General features: G+C 40.0%; 1 protein-coding gene across 8 annotated transcripts in view; it reads left to right on the top strand.

The window, feature by feature from the left end:
• LRCH1 (leucine rich repeats and calponin homology domain containing 1) overlaps window positions 1-22941 on the top strand; it is a 221492-nt gene that overhangs the window by 137615 nt on the left and 60936 nt on the right. For 4 of the 8 annotated variants that reach the window (XM_002742680.6, XM_035298375.3, XM_008992184.5 and 1 more), the window contains exons 4-11: window positions 689-794; window positions 5067-5203; window positions 6985-7112; window positions 8254-8317; window positions 11260-11365; window positions 13630-13754; window positions 18257-18324; window positions 20012-20098. In XM_002742680.6, the coding sequence (XP_002742726.3) occupies window positions 689-794; window positions 5067-5203; window positions 6985-7112; window positions 8254-8317; window positions 11260-11365; window positions 13630-13754; window positions 18257-18324; window positions 20012-20098 (821 nt within the window). Of the gene's footprint in view, window positions 1-688; window positions 795-5066; window positions 5204-6984; window positions 7113-8253; window positions 8318-11259; window positions 11366-13626; window positions 13755-18256; window positions 18325-20011; window positions 20099-22941 lie in introns of all 8 variants that reach the window. The other 4 variants (XM_008992188.5, XM_008992173.5, XM_008992178.5 and 1 more) reach the window with 1 other exon arrangement.

Raw genomic sequence — 22941 nt, 5'->3', positions numbered from 1 at the left:
GATCCTAAGAATACAGATAATTATAAATGTCAAGGCCTCTATTTTGCATGTGTCAAGAGGGGGTTCTATCAAGGCTGAACTGAGTATTTGCTTTCTAAGCAAAGAAGACAAGATTGCTTGTGAGATGTATGGCAAGGTGGTCAGCTATCAGGTTTCTAGCCTATGGTGAAGAATGCCATTTTAAATAAATAGTGCATCCAAACATGCATTGATATCCTAGTTTTTCTTCTATGTAGAGGCATGGTGGGACAGTGGCTCGGCCGGGAGCTGATCATTCATTTCTAGTGTTAACTCTGGCACTTGCATGCTTTGGGCATCTGGCCAAACTTTTCCAAGCCTCATTTTTCTAATCTGTAAATATTAGGCTAGTAATATTGCCTCATGGGTTTGTTGTAAGAATTCAGTAAAATCGAAGCATGTCAAAGTGGCAGAACAGAGGCTGGTGAAGTGGTAGCCGAATGCTACTGATGTCCATGCTTTCTCCGTTTTTCTCTTCTCTGAGGGAGTTTAAAATGTTCACCTTTCTTTTTCTTCTCTGTGCTGAGCCTTGATGCTAGGGACCTGGAGATGAATATAAAAGTGCACCTGTGTAGTTGTCCAGATACGTAAATTCCTTCAGGAGATTTCACATGGCATGCTTGATTTCCTGGAAAAAGATGTTTATGATTTCTCTCTGCTTTTGATACAGGATGTCAGCTGCAACGAGATCACAGCACTGCCCCAGCAGATAGGTCAGTTGAAAGCTCTACGAGAACTGAATGTCAGAAGAAATTACCTGAAAGTTCTACCACAAGGTAAAAAGGAAAGAGGGGAAATGAAGAAAATGGGAGACTTTCATTATTTTATTTTATTTTTTGGTTTACTTTTGTGAACAGGGTGGATCTTTATGTGTATGTGTGCGCACCTACTACTACTAATTAGGATTTGAATTTCACATTCAGATAACAAAAAAGTGATGTTCAGCCTGTGATTTTAGTAGAGGGCTACAGCAACAAAATCATTCCCCTAGGTAATGCTGTGGGGCAGGGTGGTGGGCTTGGGTTTATTAGTTTGCTGGGGCTGCTATAACAAAGAACCACAGAGGGGTGGCTTCAATAACAACTTCATCTCAGAATTTTGGAGGCTGGATGCCTGGGATCAAGGTGCCAGCCAGGTTGTTTCCTGCTGGGTCCTCTCAGCTTGGCTTGTAGATGGCATCTCCTCCTCTCTGTGTCTCCACGCTGTTTCCCCTCTGCGCACGTCTGTGTCCTAATCTCCTCTTCTTACAAGGACACCAGTGGATTCGGACTACCCTCATGACCTCATTTTAACTTAATCACACTTTTAAAGACCCTGTCTGCAAATGTAGTCACATTCTGAGGTAACGGAGATTAAGACTGCAACACATGGATTTTGGAAGGACTCAAGGCAACCCATCGCAGGGGTGACATGAATTGCTTTGGGTATGGGTATGTGACATTCTGGAACATGACATTTCAGGGACATGTTCTACAGATCCTGACTGTCAGGATTTCTAGCTTTGGGGATCTGGGAACTCTGGTTGGGAACCCCCAGTGTCTAGAATTTGTTCTGAGGTAATAGTGCTGCTTCTGCTGGAGTGATATTTGGACTAATGTCTCACTGGTGGTCTTGGTAAGTTTCACCAATGGTGGCTGCAGAGCCTCAACATTGAGACGTGGCTCCCAGCCACCCATCACGAATGCCGAGACCTCAGACAGCCCTGCTCTGCAGCCATGGGCTTCCATGTCTGTCTGGTACAGTGTATTGGGTTCAGGGAAGATATATATATTTATTCAGAAGTTGTGGACCATTTAGACCATGAACCAGCCTCATAGGCGGGAGTGGATCTGAATTTCGTGTTTGGATTTGGACCTGGATCAGGAATGAACAGATGAGTCCGGAACTCTGAATGCCTTTTCCAAAGCATACTCTGGTTTTCAGAGATCACATTGATTTCCATTGTTTTGGTTTAAGGTCTCTAGACATAGCCGTTTTCAAACATAGTTTAAAAATATTACTCAAATCAAAACCCAGTAGTATTCGGAAACCGTCTGCATTTGGTTAATCTGACATTGATGAAACAGTTTATGGATGCCTGGTTTTAATTATCGTGTCTCTGCATCTTGCTCTTTGGCTTGAAATGCTTCATAGTAAGGCAAGAAAATGGAACACATGAAAGGGAAAGAACTTTGCAAAATGTGATGTGCTTTATAGATGGGAGGCTCAAGTCCGCTTGCCATCTTTCACCTTTCTCATCTAACTAGCATTTTAGAGAAGCAGAATTAGAAACTCAGCATATTTTACTTCAGTACTTGAGATGACCTGGTTTAAAAATATTGATTGATTTTTCATTTTGTCCCTGTACAATCTCATTTTTTGAATATATGAAACTTGTATTTGGATTAAGCGAGTACAAAGGGAAGGCTTATTAACAGCAAGTTTATATGCATACAGCCTTTTATGAGTTAAAGAAAACTCACTTAAACTTAAGCTCTCGGGTTAATCACTGTGAAAACGTCACCAATAATTGAACTCTCATTTTCAAAAGGAAAAGTTAATTTGATCATTTTGCAATTGCCTGTTATAGTTTAAAAACACGTGGAAAGAAAGTATACTCACAAAAGCTAGATTTTTGTCTCTCGCTGCTCCTTCTTCTCTTACCTTAAAAGCATTCCTTTCCCTTAAAAAGATAGATTATTCCATGTTTCTCAGTTTTGATATTTTAAAAATATACCCGAAGCTAAAACTTCAGTTTACGGGAAATTTTTAAAAAAGAATAATTTCCTGAATATCAAGTTTCTTTTTGCTTCACTCTGGAGAACTCTATTGACAAAAGACCATTGAAAATGCTTTCAGGCAGTGACTGTGAAGACTTTCCCTATTTACTTGTATGTTTTTCCTTTTTGGATTCCTCTCCTCGTATGCTTTCAATCTGAGGATGAAAAAAACAAAACAAAACCGTGGCCTAATTACTCGCATCAGTTTTGTGGTGTTTTACTACAGCAACTGCACTAAGAAGACCATATTTTATTCTTTCTAGGATTAGAATGAGCAGAGGGTTAAAATAGCCATTCATTACCTCTCTTAGCAGTGGGGAGAGAGAGTGGGGTTTGTTCTACTGCTTTTTTTTTTGTTACTCCCTTTTCGTACTCCTCTTCTTTGAACCTTTCCTGGACTGCCGTTGCAAGATTATCATTTTCTCCTTCGTTTTGTTGTGAAACTGTCTGGTTCTTGCTTTCTTAAACTGTGATGGCAATTGTGTTCCAAAGTGGAACTAGAAAGGAAATGGTCGTTATAAAACCATTACTTATTTTATTTACCTGTAAGTTTTCTCCTGCTGTGTCTTCCACATCCTTAGCCCCCTAGTCGCACTCTGAAGTCTTCATGTTAAGTGGCAAATCATTGCTGAAGATCCAGAGTCCAGTTAAATTTTTGCAGTGATTTGCCAACCTAACATTAGTTAACTATCTCAGAGATAGGTTGACATTGCTAGGGGTAACAGCTAGGAGGCATTCCTCTTATCGTGTGATCTCCACAGTTCATAGCCGTCTTACACACAAGCTGTGACGTGAAAGAGGATCTTGATTTTCCTATCCTTTCACTTTCACGATTCTAGTGCCCTCTAGGACCAGTGTGGCCTGAGGTCAGTCCCTCAACCTGCCAGAGGGGAGGCAAGCTGGGTGTGAGGACTAACTACTCAGGGAAATTTATAAAATACAGATTCCTTGGCTTTAGGCCCAGGGGTCTGTATTCTTTTAAAAATACACTTCCTGGGTTTCTCCTGCACAGCCCACCTGTCATGGACATGAGTTTGGAACTCATGGCCCTAGATGCTCTTCTGCCTCCTCTCTAGAATTCCAGGCCTATTCCTCCTTTCTTTAAGACAAAGTAATTCACTGAGGTATGCACGAAGGAAAGTCCCTTACATTCCCAGAGTGCCTTGAATTCTGAAAGAGCTACTGGTTACTAGAATCTTTTCCTTGTGGAAATTGAAGTAACCAGCATAGCTGAGTCAAGTGAAAACGAAGAGCAATGTAGGGGTAGAGGAGAAACAGTGTGAAAGTTTACTCCAGGGTAGTGCCAAAGATACAGGAGAAATTGTCCATTTGTATGCTTACAAAGTCTGGACAGCCATATAGAAATATGATTGGACTAACACACTCTATTCTTGCCCGCCTTCCACTTTAGAACTCCTTGAGTGTTTGAAAGCACAATATTCCATCCCTTAATAGATCCCTTCACAAAAGGTGCCAGGCCTCTTTCTGGAGTGGACCCTTCCTGGCCCCACACGCAGAGATCTCAGTGGCTTGCCTGCATCACCCTAGATGTCTGGCGTGGCTCAGCGTCTTTGCTCTGTGGAATATATTTGACTTTATTCCTAGCAGCTGCCCATGTCGGTTTGAATACTTGAAATTACTGAGTGTTTACTGTGCCACTGGGTGGGGACTTTAAGCTAAATGTAATGTTCCTTCTTGTGAGTAGAGCTACAGAAGACTTTTTAAAAGCTCTGGAATAAAGTCTCATCAGACCAGAATTATAGGGCCCATCATTAGAAAATTTTGAATTGGATAACATTTGTTTTTTGAAATGAAATTGAAAAACTCATGAATATGTTTAGTGTAGCTAGTTCTGGGATAATGCCAGCCCAGATACATTAATTAGATAAGAATATTCTGTAATTAACATATTCCTCATGGGCTAGCCAGTGCTACTGGGAAACAGTTTAAAGTTAAAACATAAACATGTTCTGTGTGATGTGACTTGTGTGATTCTTTTGCTGAAAAAAAAAAAAAAAAGTATTTTTAAACAATAGATATTGTAAATGTCAAGTGTTTCCAGTTTTTATCAGAACTAACAACAGTTTAAAACTTTTGGGGCATGCAATAAAAGATTTTCCGTTCTTTGGTAAAATGTTATATACACATACCACGTATTCCTAATGTACAACTTGCCTTTGATTATGTTCAGTTATGTTTTTCCTGAGTCGCCGAACGTTAACTTTTTGAATGATTAGCCATTTAATCTTACTGCTTTCTAAGGTTTTCTTCTTTTTTCCATTATTTTAGAACTAGTAGATCTTCCCTTGGTAAAGTTTGACTTTTCCTGCAACAAAGTGCTGGCGATTCCAATTTGTTTTAGAGAGATGAAGCAGCTGCAAGTGTTGCTACTTGAGAATAACCCTCTGCAGTCTCCTCCAGCACAGGTGAGGGGTCTTGCAGCAAAGCCATTGCCCCATGGGATGTGCTATTTTTTCTAGGGGCCAAGGGAAATTTCTCCTTTATCCTCTGAAAGTTTGCTGAAAATCAGTAATCATTGGCAAGCGGCAGATTAATCAGAGAAAAGGCATGCAAAATTTATTAATATGTGCATGGAAGCCTCCAGAGTGAAGACCCTAAGATACAGGGGAAATTGTCCATTTGTATGCTTACAAAGTCTGGACAGCCATGTAGAAATATGATTGGGCCAAACCCAGCAGGACCTGTCTATCTGGATTCTTCTTGGCCTCTCTGAGGATCATTTCTTCTTTCTGGGTGTGGGGCAGGACCCTCTTTGGAATGGGGGTTCTTATGACCTACTGTCAAACAAGAGAGGTCAGATAATTTCTTTATGGCCAGTTTTTACACAGAAAGGCAGAGGGAGAGTTCAAGTAATATTTTGAAGTTTAATGGCTGGCTTTGGTGAAAAGGGATTCTGGTTTCTAGGAACAGCTTTGGGAACAGGGATTCAAGTTTCTAAGGCTCCCCCTGGGGAGAATGGGACCGAAAGACAGGAGGGCAGGAGAAATCAGAGAAAATCTTTTGCTTCCGTGACCTTCATTTTGGGGTGTTGTTTTCTGATTCCCAAGGTTATCAATTGTGCTTAAGCAACTCTCCAAAGGCCAGTTTTCTGATTCTCTGCTGAAAATAATAATATTATATAAAACGTGATTATAAACAATCACAGTGAACCCTTGAGTGAATCTGACTGCAATAAACTGTCTTCTGCCTCATCAAATCTATTCACCAGCACTTGGCTCACTATGCTAATCACTCCAACTCCAGAATTAAATGTCTCATTTTTTATCACTTTATTTGAAACTTTTTCTTGGAGTATATTGATTGATTGATTGATTTTTTTTTTTTTTTTTTTTTTAGACGGAGTCTCGCTGTGTTGCTCAGGCTGGAGTGCAGTGTTATGATCTTGACTCACTGTAACCTCTGCCTCCCAAGTTCAAATGATTCTCCTGCCTCAGCTTCCTGAGCAGCTGAGACTACAGGTGTCTGCCACCATGCCTGGCTAATTTTTGTATTTTTAGTAGAGACAATGTTTCAGCATGTTGGCCAGGCTGGTCTCGAACTCCTGACCTCAAGTGATCTGTCTGACTGGGCCTCCCAAAGTGCTGGGATTACAGATGTGAGCCACTGTTCCCTCCATATATTTCTTATTTGAATGTGAGCTGGAAAATGGAATTTAAACACCTTAAAATATGGTTATTGATTATTTAGAGATGTCTTAAGCTCAAATATTAAACTGCATGAGAGAAAAGCAGAGTACTATTCTTTCAGATGCTTAACCATTTAAATATTTTGAAGTTTATTTTCTGTTTAAATAACTTTACAGCTTCTTAAATCTACAGTTATTTTTAGGCTCTGAATTGCTTTCTATGGGCGTGAAAGTAATTGTATTTTTTTCATCTTTTGTAATTGGAATTTCACCAGGCCAGTCATCTGACTTTACACTTTGTATACTGTTTATACTTCAATACATTTATGTTAGAGTTCTATACTTTAATGCAAGGAAACACTGGAAATTGCTTAAGCATGGTTTTCTATTCAAAGTAGAGTTTGGAGGGAATGATTCCCAAAATTCTTACATATTTTAGAAAGGACAGATTTCATGTAAATTAAAAGAAATTGGGAAAATTGAAATATATAGAGTAAGGATTTGATACTTACATTTTGTTTTGTCATTGAAAAATGAATATGATTATTAATTTCTTTATAGATTTGCACAAAGGGCAAGGTTCACATATTTAAATATCTCAGCATACAAGCATGCCAGATTAAGACAGCTGACTCCCTTTATCTCCACGCCATGGAGAGGCCACATTTACACCAGCACGTGGAAGATAGGTGAGTTATGCTGTCACTCAAAGCTCCAGTTTAAAATTTGCCTAGGCCAAGGCCTTCCAGGTAGCCTTCTTCAAAAATCTGTTTAAGTCACCATGGTATCTGCAGAAAACAAAACAAAACAAGTTGGTTTACTCACCTAATTCATATTTATAACTAGAAGTTGAAAAACCACTGAAATAGGAAATAAAAAACTGATGCTATTGAGAATATTTCGGTATATCTGAAATATCATCTACTGTCTCCTAATCAATAATCAGTTCTTCCTGAGTAAATGTGCATCTACTTACAAATACGATCTAGAATACAAATGTGGGTATTTTTTACTTATCAGAATAACAATATTGAGCCCAGACATGCCTTTTTAGCAATTATTAATGTTGAATATGCCTCCAGAAACAATGTTAAGAAAACAATGAAGGCTTTATTTTTGGTCTTTTCAAAATGAAGTATGTGTAGTTTTTTTGCCACTTCCTGTTTCAAATGGAAGTGTTAGAATCCTTTCACACTTGCTAGAGCTTCTTGTGGCATATATCAAGCCTTGAGCTTCCAAAAACCAAAATTCCCACACTGAACACAGTTGTAGAAATGCAGGTTCTTCTTCACTGCACAAATCTTTTCCTTCACTTTTTGCTAAGTAAGTAAATTTAGAATTTCGGACTATCCTAATGTTACTTTTATATCATGCTTCAAGTACATATCTACGGTTTATCTTTGCAAAGATCCTATCAAATGTACTTCATCCCTGGATAAAAGTTTACAGAATTATTGAAAGCAACCACATTTCATAGCATAAGGGGTAAAAGCAGTTATGTGGTTAATTACTTTTTTATGTGCTAGATTCAATATAATGAAAACATTGGTAACTATTTTTAAGAAACACCTTGATATTTAAGAGCAAGCGACTTGGTTAGAGCATAAATCCATTTTATCTTGTACTGTGTTTAGACTGTGCTACTGTCTGATTTTCATTAGGTCCATGTCTTAATATTCTTTAATGCTAGACTGATTTGTTCTCTTATGGTAATAATAAAAAATTTGCATAGCAAAATTATTATTAGAATATAAATTGATGTTTCTTGGTGTGATCTTTGTGATTTTAATCTTTTTTAAATGAATTCAATATTGATGGCATCTATCTCAGCAAGAAGGATTCTGATTCGGGAGTTGGAAGTGATAATGGAGATAAGCGATTATCTGCCACCGAGGTAAAGTTAGTGATCAGATTCTTTTCCTTCTGTGCTTCTAGACATATCTACCAGTGTCCATTGAACTCCTTTCCACTAAAGGGCATTGATTTGTTTGTATGACAGTATGTGATATTCGTAAAAACAATTTGAAATCCTGTTATATAAATATTAGCTGTTGTTAGCTTATTCTGTATCTTTAATATTTTGTAAATACCTCAAGAGTAGAGTCTGTATCTGCTTCCTCTTCCACACGTTATCTAAAATATTATTGAATGCTTAATAAATATTATAAAGTGCCTAAGTAGTATGCACGTGCCCCAAAGCACTTCTATAAATATACTTATTTTTCAGTAATGAGTAATTTAGAAAAACATTGTTATACATATGCATAAATGTTAAGGAACCAAGTGTACATTTTATTTTAGTAGTTTACCCACAGGAAATTCATTTATTAGTAGCTATAGTTTTTATAACAATGTTTTCCTGGAACTCTTAGATTGTGTTCTGTTCTGTTCAGATAATTGGATAAAGTTTGGTTTACTTTTAAGTTAACAGGCCTCACACAGTAGAGCTTCCTATTGCGGTTATAAACAATGCTTTGATAACTGATTGATTATCTCACATGTAGTCTATTAGATTTCCCCAACCCTAACACTAATGTATCATTAAATGGAGCTTCTTGACCTCAGGGATCTAGAAAGGAATGGTAGGAAAAGTATCAGGTGTTCTTTTTTTGAGGGAAGTTACTGACTTTCTCTTGGTTACTAAGTTTTGAAACATTGTAATACTCTTTCAAATTGTAGTTAATAGACCAATTACCCCATCTAAGAAATTCACATTTTTTTCTATATATCACTCCAGGAATAATTCTCCTCAAGTCTTTGAGTTTTAATGGGTAGATAAGGTACTTAATAGGTAGCTAAGGTAGATAAGAGCATTTTCGTATTCAATAATCCTTCTAATTTAGAACATTTTGAAAGAAAGAAGAGAAGGCCAGTGTCAATAAAAGAAAATAACCCACAGGAAGCCAGATCAATAGTTTACTGTGGTTGGTGGGAGAGAGGGGATCCTAAACACATTGCTTTAGAAGTTGCATTTTAATTCATGCTCTTCAACTCCTAAATCCTCGCAAATGTACCATTGTTTCAGAGGTTACTCACCCTAAGCATATTTTCTGTTAAATTAAACAGACTCTGCTTTATCTGTCTTCTAAGGCTAATTAAGCTCCTTAATAAAACATTACATAAAGAACTTCATTATCCTTTGGTTCTCACTTAAGCATAAGTAGGCTGCTAATATCATTCTAGAAGAAGCCCAAGGATTTATTCTGTGCCTTTTAATTAGATGCGTATCTTTGGAATTTTGCTAATTGTTTAAGATGAGAAGTGGGTAGAAAAAGAAGGTAATACAGAAAAGATTCCATTCAACAGAATAAAATGCTCACATCTTCCCACTGGCCTTTCCTTATCTCATATCGCAGCCTCATTTCCTAAGAACAGCTCCAAGAAATTTATTTTTTAGAATGATAAGCGTTTGGAATTATCTTGCATAGCTTCCTATTTTCACCTAGTTTGGGAAAGGTTTTTCCATCTATGGTCAGGTAATCTTCCCATTCAGATCACATTGTGGGGTTCAGGGATCCTACCTCATTGTTTTTCTTTGGCTGCTGCCATTGATTGATTTAGCATTTGTCAATGAGAACTTAAAAACATCTTTTTATCAAGATAAACAGGAAAGAAAGTGTGGGGCTCCATGAATATTTGTTAAATGAATGAAATGCATGTCTGATTTCTGCCAGTTTCTATACAATGTGTGTATATGTCCAAAAGTAAACAAGAACAGACTCTGAAAGCCATGCCTCAAGAATTTAGGAGCAAGCCACAGTCTTCTGGAATGTGTTTTATGGAGGTTCCTGATTTTTGAGATTTGGAAAGCTGTTCCCTAAATAGCAACAGTAAAATGGAGACATAGGAAAATAAATCAGCCTCCATATTTCACAATATAGTTTTCTGAATACACCTCATCAGCTACTATGGGAAAGAAACCCTCAGAGAGAACTAACTCCAACATTAAGCCAAACCTTTATTCCAAACATCACACAGAGCAGTTCCTTTTAACTACTACAGTTGTTTAGCACTTTTATATATGTGATGCAGCTTCCTCAGCCTAAAATAGGAAATAAGACAGGCACCTGTGTTAGTTCCTTCTATATTGCTGTAAAGAAATACCTGAGGCTGGGTACTTTACAAAGAAAAGAGGTTTAGTTGGCTCACAGTTCTGCAGGCTGTGCACAGACCATGTGACCAGCAACTGCTTCTGGCAAGGGCCTCAGAAGTCAAGGTAAAGGTGAAGGGAGAGCCTCATGTCATATGGTGACAGTGGGAGCAAGGGAGCAACGGGATGAGGTTGAGCAATTGGGGAGGTGCCATACACTTTTAAACAACCAGATCTCATGTGAATACATAGCAAGAACAGCGCAAGCCCTTCTTGAGAGACCCACCCTGTGACCCAAACACCTCCCAGCAGGCCTCACCTCCAACACTGGGGATTACATTTCAACGTGAGATTTGGAGGGGACACATATCCAAACTGTTTATCAGTACCTGACAAGATTTCACCTTCAAACAGAGAAGAAAACACAGAGAAGCCGTGTTAGCTCCATGAATTTTCACAATGTGAACACATTGTATAACCAGCTGCCAGTTCAAGAAAGAGAACTTTACCAGCACCCCAGAAAGCCCCACCCCGACCCCAAGAACACCCTCAATCCTGATTTCCATGCCATGTATCAGTTTTGCTTTCTATGAACTTATGTAAGAGGAATTGACCTTTGTGTCTGGCAACTTATATTCAATATGATGTTCTTAAGAATCACAGGATGTTGTTTTATTACATAGCATTCTCTGTATCTACATTGATAACACTTCTCTTGAATTAAACAGTGCCCTATATCTTTTTAGCCATCCGATGAAGACACAGTTAGCCTCAATGTGCCAATGTCAAATATCATGGAAGAAGAACAGATCACCAAGGAGGACCCATGCCATCGCCTTAGCCCCGTTAAAGGTCTGAGAATGAAAACATGGAGAAAGTGCTTGTTTTTCAGTTTCACGTATTATGTTTAAAATAAGCTGTGCACAGATATGGCAGTGATAATCTTTAGGGAGTATTTACTGTGTACGTGGCACTGTGTTCCATCTGGGAAGCTGATCTCATTTAAAATTTAAAAGTCTAAGATGGATACTCTAATCATATCCATTTTATAGGTGAGAAAATCAAGGCTCAGAGGGTTTAAGTAACTTGCCATTGGTCACAGCTGGCGTGTGTGTAGTACTACTTACTACAGTACATAGTAGACTAGTCTCATTCTGAAGACTTAGATAAAATTCTCTTTTTCTTTTTTTTTTGAGACGGAGTCTCGCTCTGTTGCCCAGGCTACAGTGCAGTGGCATGATCTCAGGTCACTGCAACCTCCACCTCCTGGGTTCAAGAGATTCTCCTGCCTTAGGCTCCCAAGTAGCTGAGATTACAGGCCCCTGCCACCAAGCCTGGCTAATTCTTTAAATCCATTATTGGAAAGAAAATGTTGATATGGTAGATACATTGTTAGGAAAACTCTAGCTGCTGTAACATAGAAGATTCCTAAATCTCAGGGGCTCAACACAATCCAAATGGAGTTCAGATGGAGTTGGTGATTGGCAGACAACTCCCCTCCGAGTGTCAATTTAAGGACCCAGGCTCCTTCGTACCATGACTCCATCATCTTTAACATAGGGCTTCCCAAACTTCCATGCCCATCTGTTTGAAGCCAGAAGAAGAAGAGTGTGGAGGTTTGCTCATGGGAGATTTTTATGGACTGGGCCTGGAAGGAGTGCCCATCACTGATAAGCTAGACTTCCTCCTGTGGACACATCTCACTGCACATGAGGGTGGGAAATGTAGGTGAGGTATGTGTTCAAGAAGCTACGTGACTTTGGCCCAGTCAGGTGACCTTGATTCCCTTACCTGTAAATGAGATTAGATTAGGTGATCTCAAAGGTCCTATGTGGTTCTAAAATCAGTGGCTCTTTCATAATCATCAAATGACCACTAAACACTCTATCTTGTGTGCCTTTGAAATCCTTGTAATACATTTCTTATCTTGGTTAAAAGCCCTCATTGGCAACTTTATGGCGATTTTTCAGCCACCCCTGTTTCCCAATGACTTTTAAGGAAAATACAGACATTTAGTGTTACTGATTTCTGGCAGAGACTGTTTCACAATGTATGAATAATGTAGAACTGGATTAATATACAGAACTTCTCGTAAATAGTTGGAATATGCTCTTACTAGAGATAGGAGAGCTGTTTAAGTTCACTCAAACCTTAGTGTTTGCTTTTACTTTTTACACCTAGATTTTTAAGGTTAGCATTTCTGTTTACCTGAGATTATCATGGGAACCGTATATTGTCCAAAAACGTAGCTGTAAGCTTTGTATACAAATATAACTGCCACTTTATGAATTCATATAAACTTAGTAATATTATGCACTGTAGGAGGAAGTAGGTGAAGCAGATTTTTCAAGTAAAAGAAATACAGAATTTGTTACCAGTGGGTCTTCCCCTGCTAGTCTAGATGTGGGTATTGCGTTGACTCATAGTGTTTAAAGGGTGGCCCAGCTTGGCTCTTTCTAGTCTTCAGAACAGTTGGAAGAGTTCCTCAGGGTGCTCCTTTTGCTCTCTGCCTTCCCTGGAACACCTTCTAGGTGGACCTGCCCCACCTGTGCGTGCTGTCACTCTGTGTGGCCCTTCTCATAGACACTTCTTTTCCTGCTATGATTTGAGGCTGTTGCCTAGTCCCCTCCCGCACGCTTCCTTGATGTGACTTGCTGCTTAAGGACAGGAGTAGACTTGGCTGATTGTTTAATCCCTAAAATGTTTAGCATGATACCTGCAACTTAGTCGCCACTCAGTATTTGTTGAATTTTAAATATGGAATACATCTTCACATATTACTGAGGGCAAAAAAAAAAAAAAAAAAAGCCATCTTTTATACTTTCTTTTCTCCATTCCTTAAAAAAGTAAGAGAAAATCTCATTTCCCTCCTAGAGAACTAAGCCACAGAGAGGCCTTGACTTTTTAAGTTCAGTTTGGGTCTTTCTGGGGTTATTTTATTTTTTTATTTTTGTCTTTTCCTCCCTGCAGGGGAGAGAAAACTTGGGATTTTCATATACCTTCTTAATAGGGAACAGAGAAGACTTGAGTGATTAGATGTTTGAGGATCAGCTGTGCTTTGCTCTTCTGTTCATGGAATCACGCTTTCTACCTCCCTCTCTTTATTTTTCTAGTAGGGGAATTTCATCAGGAATTTCAACCGAAGCCTTCCCTTTTGGGTGATGGCACCAGCTCAGGAGAAGAAAGAGACCAGTTTACTGACAGAGCAGATGGTCTCCATCCGGAGTTTATGAACTTTAAGGTAAGATTGGATCAACTACATTTTTTACTCACTTACTTCTGTTTGGCACCTTGCAATTTAGGTTCAAGGTTGCCAGTCTCTCCCGTCCAGTGTCCAGTTTGCTGCGCCCTCCCCGAAGCCTCCCGAACACCTCAGTGCCCAGCGTGTCTATTTGCTGACGTGAGCAGCTGGTCCCTGCCATGTGTGCCTCCCCATTTGTCTGCTTATGGATCCAGTTTTTTTCTCGCTACTCAATGTATCGTACAAATTAGCAAATTCATTAGTGTGATCATTTCCGTGCAGTAAAAGCTGAAATCGTTTGACATTCTTTTCAACATAGTCTAGGTAAAGCCTTTTCTTGGGAGTATATTTATAGTGTAAAGAGAAAAGTGGAGACTTTTAAAATTGAGAAATTATGTCTTTCCTTTTTTGGAAAGATCACTCTGAGGACACTTCTTTCTGAAATTTTGTAGGTGCTCCGAGGCATTGAAAGGGCAGGTGAAGTTGCCGAGTTGTCAGGAAAACCTTCACCTTAGCAGTAACATAGAGAGGAGAGAAAAACTAGCCCTTTACTGAAGGAGGTAGTGAAGGCTCCACTTCACAACATGATTAGGTGCTTGGTATATTTCTCCCAGCCCTTTTGGTTCAGATTGTGGCACCCAAGAATTATAAAGATGATTGTTTTGTAAAATTCAGATTCACTGTGGCTTGTGAGGTGACTTCTGAGTTACTATGTTGAAGCCAAGAAAGGGATCCCTAAGTTCTCATCCTCATTTTCTGAGCATTGTGTCCTGATGGCTGGACCCAGCCTCAATTCACATCTCTGGGCATCACCTTCAAGGAAATAGAGAGGAAAACAGCTGAATTTTACACTGTAGGAGACCTTGGTGTGCTCAGGATATGCTTATGGACTCAAGACCAAAATAATGAACCTGACATATGTTTACAGATAACAGAAGTTGTCTAGAAGGATGAAACACAGAAAGCCTTTATTCTCTATATTTAATGTTGTGAATCCATACATCCTTGTTTTAAAACAGGTCACACCCATTGCCTCGTTTCTGTCCCATCTCCATTAACATTGCTTCACTTGAGCCTCATCATTCCTCACTTTGATTACTTCAGGCACCACCCCGCCCCAATCCAGTTCTAACCCCGCGCTGCACTCCTGTGCATGCATGCGCGTGCGCGTGCACACACACACACACACACACACACACAACGTAGTCTGCCACCAAACATTTTTCTAAAGTACAAATCTAATTACATTCCTCTCAGGCCACTGGTTCTACAAGGCTTCCCCTGATTAGACTCCTTCTCTCAGCTCTGTGGGATGACTCTGCTATGAAAATCTGAAAATTGGAGTTTATCAAGCATTCATCTTAAGATAAGAATCTAAGGTAAAGATAGAAACCTTGGAGAATGTGTTACGAAGATGCCCATATTTAAGTTCCAGAGGAAACAAAGCAGTTAGTAAAAATAAAGCATATTATTTCAGAAAAGCTGATTTCCCTGGATTCAGAGTTTCCAAGGACTTTGTGGAAATGGCTGCTCTGCTGAATGGGTCCTGCGGATGGAAACTAGAGGAGCAGATGGAGGTGTGGAAGTCAACTTGGCAAATGCTTTCTGGAAGATACTTCTCTTGAAAAATCAAAAGGAAAATACTAACGATGAAATAAACATCTATAACAAGTTAAGGAAAATTTATGTATTGAAAATCAGGCCCATATTAGGCTTGATATCCATCTAAGTCCTTGAACCTGTGCTTGACCTGGCACAGTGACTCACACCTATAATCCCCACTTTGGGAGGCTGAGGCAGGAGGATCTCTTGAGCCCATGAGTTCAAAACCAGCCTGGACAACATACTAAGACTCCATCTCTACAAAAAAACCAAAAGTTAGCTGGGTGTGATGGTGTGCTTCTCGAGTCTCAGCTGCTCAGCATGCTGAGGAGGGAGGATCACTCGAGCCTGGGAGGTTGAATCTTCAGTGAGCCATGGTTTCACCACTGCACTCCAGCCTGGGAGGAGGAGCGAGACGCTTTCTCAAAAAAACAGAGTTCTGTGCTTTATATGATCCTGTTTTCTTTACTGAATAAGCATCTTGGACCTTTGTAACCACAGTCAATTTTCATTATTCACAGCAGTTATATTGTGGGACATCACTGTGCATATTGAATTATCCAATACTGAGCCATCACTCATTAGGGAAATAGAGGGCTGGGTTTCTGCTAGCCTCTGGTCACAATATTTTTGTCAACCAGTTAACACATAACCTTGATTTGTGTGCATTTCTTTTTAAAGATACCTTATTCAATATATAACCAACAGCACGGTATCTCATGCCTGAAGGAAGCCTGTCGAACACACATATTGTTCTCTGTAAGGCATGTCACAGCTTTCTTGGGCTTCAGAGCATGAGGCAGCACTTCAGCACTATGTTCAGAACCATTTTAAAGTGAAATCACCATGAAAAAGCACAATGGTGTGAAAACATGGCACTAACTAGACCGTGGAAAAGGCCACTTATTTGCAGTAATGAAAGAAGAAGGCAGAGTGTCACTTCATTCCGCCTGATCTAGTAACGTGTACATCCTGGGACTCAAATTTCTCACCACCCTGAAAGATGTCTGCAGATGACCTCCAGAGCACCGCGAGTACTGGTTTGGGGACTAAAAATACCTGTTAGTGAGTGGGCAAACTCACAAATGCAGAATCCACAGATAAGGAGGATCAACTGTATAACCATTTAACTTTGCAGAAGCAGCCCAGTGAGCCTGTTTTGCCTAATGAAAAAATGAGACATTTTATACTATTGACTACTTTTGGTTTTGAAACAAAAAAATTACGAAGAAATACCCATTGCTCCTATGGTTGAAACCCAACAAAAAGAAATAAGAACACTTTGTCTTGATCATTGCTGGTAGTATATTTTTAGCCATGAATTTTTCTGTCATCTGGAGTGTGGAGAGTGGCACAGTCATTTGTACATTGACTGTATTGTACAAGAAAAGTGTAATTGCTATAGAAAAAGTCCAAGTGTTTTCCCAGCCAGAGTTCCAGCACTGGGCAGCTGGCAGTGTCCTCGGGAAGTGTCTTGTCCTAACAACACATCTGGAGGACTGACTGGTCCCGAGTTAGTTACCGATAAGCTGGAATATTGACACCAAAAATGGTCCTTTTGGCTGCTGTTCCCTCCTTGCTAGGGAAATGTAGCTCTGTTCAGGTTGGCTTTTGCTCTAGCCTTTAGCTGGGTTAAAACAGCATTTCTCTCTGTCAGAGATGAACGTGCAAGGAGACCATGGAAGGCCCACGGTGAGACATGCCTTTCTAAATAGTCACTGCCATGACAGTGTCGCTTTGGAAAACAGTGGGGTGGAGGTACAGGGAGAACGTTTGAGTGAATTCCAGATGTCGTACACATGAAAACTATTAGATGCAATCAGAAGCACTTTTCTGTTGTTAAATATTTTGTACTTGTCTCCTTTCCCCACTACATACATATGCGTGCACACTCCTACTTACACACACACCCCTGCTCTCACAAACATTAGGGTGCATCTTCACGGGTGACCCACAAGCCCAGGAGAGGGATCTCTCAATACGAGGATGTGCTACAAGGGAAACAGAATCCAGTGAGGCTTTAAGTTTCTGATGATAAGTTAACAGATGCTGTGGTCCTGGGCCACATATATATTTTTTTTAATTTAAAAATTTTGCTGGGCGCGGTGGCTCACGCCTATAATCCCAGCACTTTGGGAGGCTGAGGTGGGTGGATCACCTCAGGTCAGGAGTTCAAGATCAGCCTGGCCAACATGGTGAAACTCTATCTCTATACTAAAAGCACAAAAAAATTAGCTGAGAGTTGGTGGTGCGGGCCTGTAGTCCCAGCTACTTGGGAGGCAGAAGTTGCAGTATGCTGAGATCGCACCACTGGACTCCAGCCTGGGCGACAGAGTGAGAGTCCATCTTGAAAAAAATAATAATTATGGTAAAATACTTACAGAATGTACCACCTTAGCTATTTTTTAAATGTACATGTAGTTCAGAGTGTTTTACCTCCATTCACGTCGTGCGGACTGTCTCCAGAACTCTTCTCATCTTGCAAAACTGACTGTGTGTACCCTTGAAATAACAACTCCTATTTCCCACCCGGCTGCCCCTGGCAGCAAACATTCTAACTTTCTGTCTGGATGAATTTGATTACTGTAGACACCTCACGTAAGTGTAATCAGTACAGTATTTGTCTTTTTGTGACTGGCTTATTGCACATAGCATAATGTCCTCCAGGTTTATCAATATATATGACATGCATGAGAATTTCCCCCTTTTTAAGGCTGAGTAATATTGTCCATGTACATACCAGATTTTGTTTATCCATCCCTCCGTAGATGGCTGTTGAGCTTGTTTCCAGCTTTCGGCTGTTGTGAATAATGCGGTTATAAACCTGGGCTGGGCAGGTTTGGGCTCCCGACTGCTGAGTAGCCAGTGGTTTTCAGGAACCCCATGTGTTTTGTCCACAGGCAAGGGCAGAAGACTGTGAGGAGCTGTTACGGATAGAAGAGGATGCGCACTGGCAAACTGAGGCCATGTGAGTGCCGAGGGCTTGGTTACGAGCTGTCATCGCTCTTAAGTCTGCTTTGCAAGCAGACGGGCAGCCCTGTTGTGAGAGACTTTTGGTCTGCTTTTCTGTGGGCAAGCTGATATTCATACAGACAATGTTGATGAGAAGTCGCCAGTTTTTCTCTGTCTGATGCTTTTGTCATGGTATTGGGCAGTACAAACCTCTTCATTGGCCTTGAGTCTCATCTGCTTTGAGGCTGTGAGTAGTAATGTGATTCAGAGGATTAGCTAGAATTTCTAGACTGGAGGTTCCACCTTCCTTACAATTGCCTGAAGGAGCCAACAGCTGGACCTGAAGTGATCTGTAGTGCTGATCTTCTCTACCCGAGTCATCCCCTTCAAGATCTGAGAACACCATAGACTTCTGGTCCCAAGACTTCTAATTGCTAGAGCTACCATTTATTAAATATCGTGTGCCAGGCCATAACTCATTTCATCTTTACAACAGTCTAACAGATAAGTTCTGTTCTTGTCCCCCACTTCACAGATGACACAACTGAGGCACAGAGAGATTGGTTGTCTTGCCACCAGGTCACAGAGGGCTGGCCTTTGATCCCAAGAACTCTTGTATAGACAGATAATCCTTCTTCTTTATTGTCTACAAGTATTTATTTAGTAAGATTTACAGGGGACGGGGGTGAGTGATCCCATCAGACAGTGAACCATGTCCAGGGTAATTGAGTTTGGACCATGTGGCATAGAGTATAGTATCTGTTCCTATGATTTTTATTTCTATGATCTGGGAAGTGGGTGTGGACTGTCCATCATACCTTGTAGGCTTTTTCTTCTTAGTGAGGATTATCCCATTGTTAAAACTTTTCTCCTTACAGAAAGTCATTGGCTTATGCTCTATAGCGGGAAGGGCTTGCTGTGATCAAATCTCTCTTGTCCTTTAAAAACATTGTAAAGTTCCTCTCCAGTCAGTGTCTGTATTACTGGCAACTCACTGGATATGCTGCTAAGAGCCAAAGAGGCCGAGCTCGATTATACAATCAGAATCATAGGGAAAGGGGCAGTTGTTTTTAAACTATATAAAGTTTTGGAAGCTCCATTCTCAGTCTTATATCTACCGCGTTCAATCCTGGCTATAAACCAGGATTAGCTGTAGAGCTTTATAAAATGCTGAACCCCTAGTCAGACCCATTTGGAAGTATAGGGCCTGGCATGGTTTTTAAGCTCCACAGTTGATTTTGCTGCATCTAGAGTTTGGATTGAGAACAGCTGCCCCACAATGAAACCCTGTATGCATAAAAGTAATAAAACTGGTTGAACTGGAGTTGGAAGGCCCAGAAATACTACAGACCCGGCCAGCTGATCCCCCCATGACGCCCCCTAGATCTCAGTAAAGCACAACTGTGAGAGACTCTCATCTACTCCGTTGCCTTATTGTGCACAGGAGCAGTTAGGGGTGGACGGGCATGAAAATCTTATGGGAGCTGCTTTACAGTGGAGCTGGGCTTCCCCTACTCAGGGGCTCTTCCCACCACACTCTGGCGTCACCCCACAAGGTGCAAACACATTTTCACCATAACACTGAATTTGTCAAAATCACTTCTATATGTTAGATGGATTTTTGTAAGTTTGCTTATAAGAAATTTGATGATATTCACGTTGTATTGATCATTTTCATTCTTATGCTTGGTTTCATGTTACAGAGTAAGTTCATCCAAAGATCAGGACATGGATATAGCAATGATCGAGCAGCTGAGAGAAGCAGTAGATTTGCTGCAAGACCCCAATGGGTATGTGTGTCCTTGGTCCAAGTTGTATGTATCAATAATACATACTAATGTATTGAGTACGTTGTCTAAGTTCCTAAAATACCTACACAAACAATTTTGGCTCATTCCAGCTACTAACAAAGAAAAGTCATGTTTGTTGCCTGTTTTCTTAAGATGCAAAAATAAAAGAGTCAAATTTCTGGAGGGACTGAGATCAACTTCCCCTTTTTCTACCCTTTATTGAGTTTATTCACCTGTCATGAAATTCATATGGGAATTTTTGGTATAAGTCTTAGAAAACAAAAATACAGTAAAAGTACATATTATATATTGCTTAAAGTATAAATCCCTGGTTTATAAAAACAAGAAATTTTTTTCCAAAAAGGAAAGAATTGGTGTATCAAATAATACTATATTTGTCTGGGGTTGTGCAAATATATATTAAGTAAAGAATGTATTTCTAAAGATTTGGGATACAGGATAATTTTTAAATCTGAATTTACTTTGATTAATAATAGGCACTACATGCAGTGGATATGTGGATAATATTTTTTGATTTCTTAACTAACGGTAATGGAATTCCATGAACAAAATGTTTTCAGCTAAACAATAGCAGGTGTCATGTATGAGGTAATAACTACACTATCTCTAGAGAAGTAGAGGGCTTGGTAAACTGATGTGGGCTTCTAATATGATGAGCATGGGAATCACACGGCAGCAATCCTAGCTGGGCTCTGCAAATTTATGAAAAGGTTAGTTAGTGTATCCGAGAATGCCAACGAGAATACACCACCATTGTTGTCTGACCCTGGAAGAATAGTGGTGGATCAGTTTTGTACAGCTGGAAATCTTTTGCAGTTGATTTGAAAAGTGTCTCAATTCTGCCGACATTAACTAAGTGTTTGGAATATGGGAAGATATACAGTGTGCACCTTGGGGGATGTAAAGAAGGACAAGACATAACTCCTGCCTTCTGAGAATTTCAATTAGAATAGATAGAGATTGCCTTGAGTAGTTATTTATAAGTGTAATTGGGCCACACACAGTGGCTTGTGCCTGTGATCCCAACACTTTGGAAGGCCAAGGCAGGCAGATCACTTGAGGCCAGGAGTTCAAGACCAGCCTGGACAACATGGTAAAACCCTGTCTCCACTAATAATACAAAAATGAGCCGGGCATGGTGGCAAGCGCCTGTAATCTCAGCTACTTAGAACGCTGAGGCAGAATAGCTTGAGCCCAGGAGGTGGGAGTTGCAGTGAGCTGAGATCTTGCCACTGTACTCCAGCCTAGACAACAAAGTGAAACAGTGTGTCAAAAAAGAATAATAATAAATTAAATAAATAAATAACTGTAGTTGATTCGAGTGCTTCAAGTGAAGGTAAAAATGATAGACTCGAGTAAGTGCCCAGCCCTAGGAAAAGGTGAGATGGGTGGACTGGCCTTCCTGAAGGATAGGATAATGACCTGGGCCTTTAATAACTGCCACTTTCAAGAAAAAGAGAGATTCTGGATTGAATGAAAAGCTTAGGGAAAGGCATGAAGGTCAGAATGAATGGAGCCAGGTTGGGAAAATCTCAGGCAGAACAGAGGCCCTCCATCCTAGTGTGCTTCTGTATCACTTACGGAACTTTTTCAGAACAGACACCAGACATTTCCTTTGGGGATTGGAGTCAGTGAGTGCTTCTGATATGCAGCCAGGACTGAGAATCACCAGAGACAGTATAGAATTGATGTAGGCAATGTCTTTGGATGCTGTTAAGAAACTGAGACTTTATTTTATATTTAGAGAGAGGCAATGACGGTGTTTAAACATGATTATTCATATTGTTAATTCTCCCTTATGTTTGGCTCATGGCACAGGCACCTAATCAAGGTATGGTAGAAGAGCTGAATTTGGCCAGGCGCGATGGCTCACGCCTGCAATCCCAGCACTTTGGGAGGCCAAAGTGAGTGGATCTCCTGAGGATCAGACCAGCCTGACCAATCTGATGAAACCTCATCTCTACTAAAATTACAAAAATTAGCTGGGCATGGTGGCGTGCACCTGTAGTCCCAGCTACTCAGGAGGCTGAGGCAGGAGAATTGCTTGAACCTGGGAGGCGGAGTTTGCAGTGAGCCTAGATGGTGAAAAAAAGCTGAATTCTACATCCTGAGCCAGAGCAGTTAGTGAGAGGGCAGAAAACAGGGCAGGAGAGCCTGTACGTGTGTTTACATGCATATGTATAGTTGTTCATATGTGTATGTTAGTGCATGTAGTCATGTACACATGTGTGCGTGTATTCATTATAATGAATCAGGAAGTAGTGTGGCTCATGGAAAGAACAGACTTTGAATTAGCCAGAAACTTTTTAAACCTAGCTTCAGCATCGGTTAACTTGGGTAAGTTATATGACTTCTCTGCATCCCTTTTCCTCATCTGTAAGGTGGGGTTACAAGTACCTACCTTTTAGGGTTACGAAGATTTGAAATAATATATAAACTGCTGGTGGAGAGGTAAATTGGCAAAACCATTCCAGAAGTATCTTAGTATGTTACCAAGTCTAAAAACATATAAAACTTTGAAATGAATTCTAGGAATGTATTCTAAGAGACAAAAAGACATGAACAATTTGGGATAGAGAAGGAGGGATAGGTATTTTTAATAGCAAATATTTGGAAAAAAGAGAAATTAACAATTTGGGGATATTTTAAGTATATTATGGTCGCTGATAAGATGGAATTTGTTGCAGCCAATAAAATGTTTTGTAAAGTTTCTAGTGATATCATAGAATGCTTAGTATATAACTTTTTTAAAGTATGTAAAAGTGCACAATGTTTGATCCCAATTATATAGATAAAATTAGGTGCCAATTGTGCAGGAAATT

Source organism: Callithrix jacchus, chromosome 1 (genome assembly GCF_049354715.1).
Source record: "Callithrix jacchus isolate 240 chromosome 1, calJac240_pri, whole genome shotgun sequence".
Taxonomy (NCBI): domain Eukaryota; kingdom Metazoa; phylum Chordata; class Mammalia; order Primates; family Cebidae; genus Callithrix; species Callithrix jacchus.
This window is presented reverse-complemented; position numbering and strand designations above follow the sequence as displayed.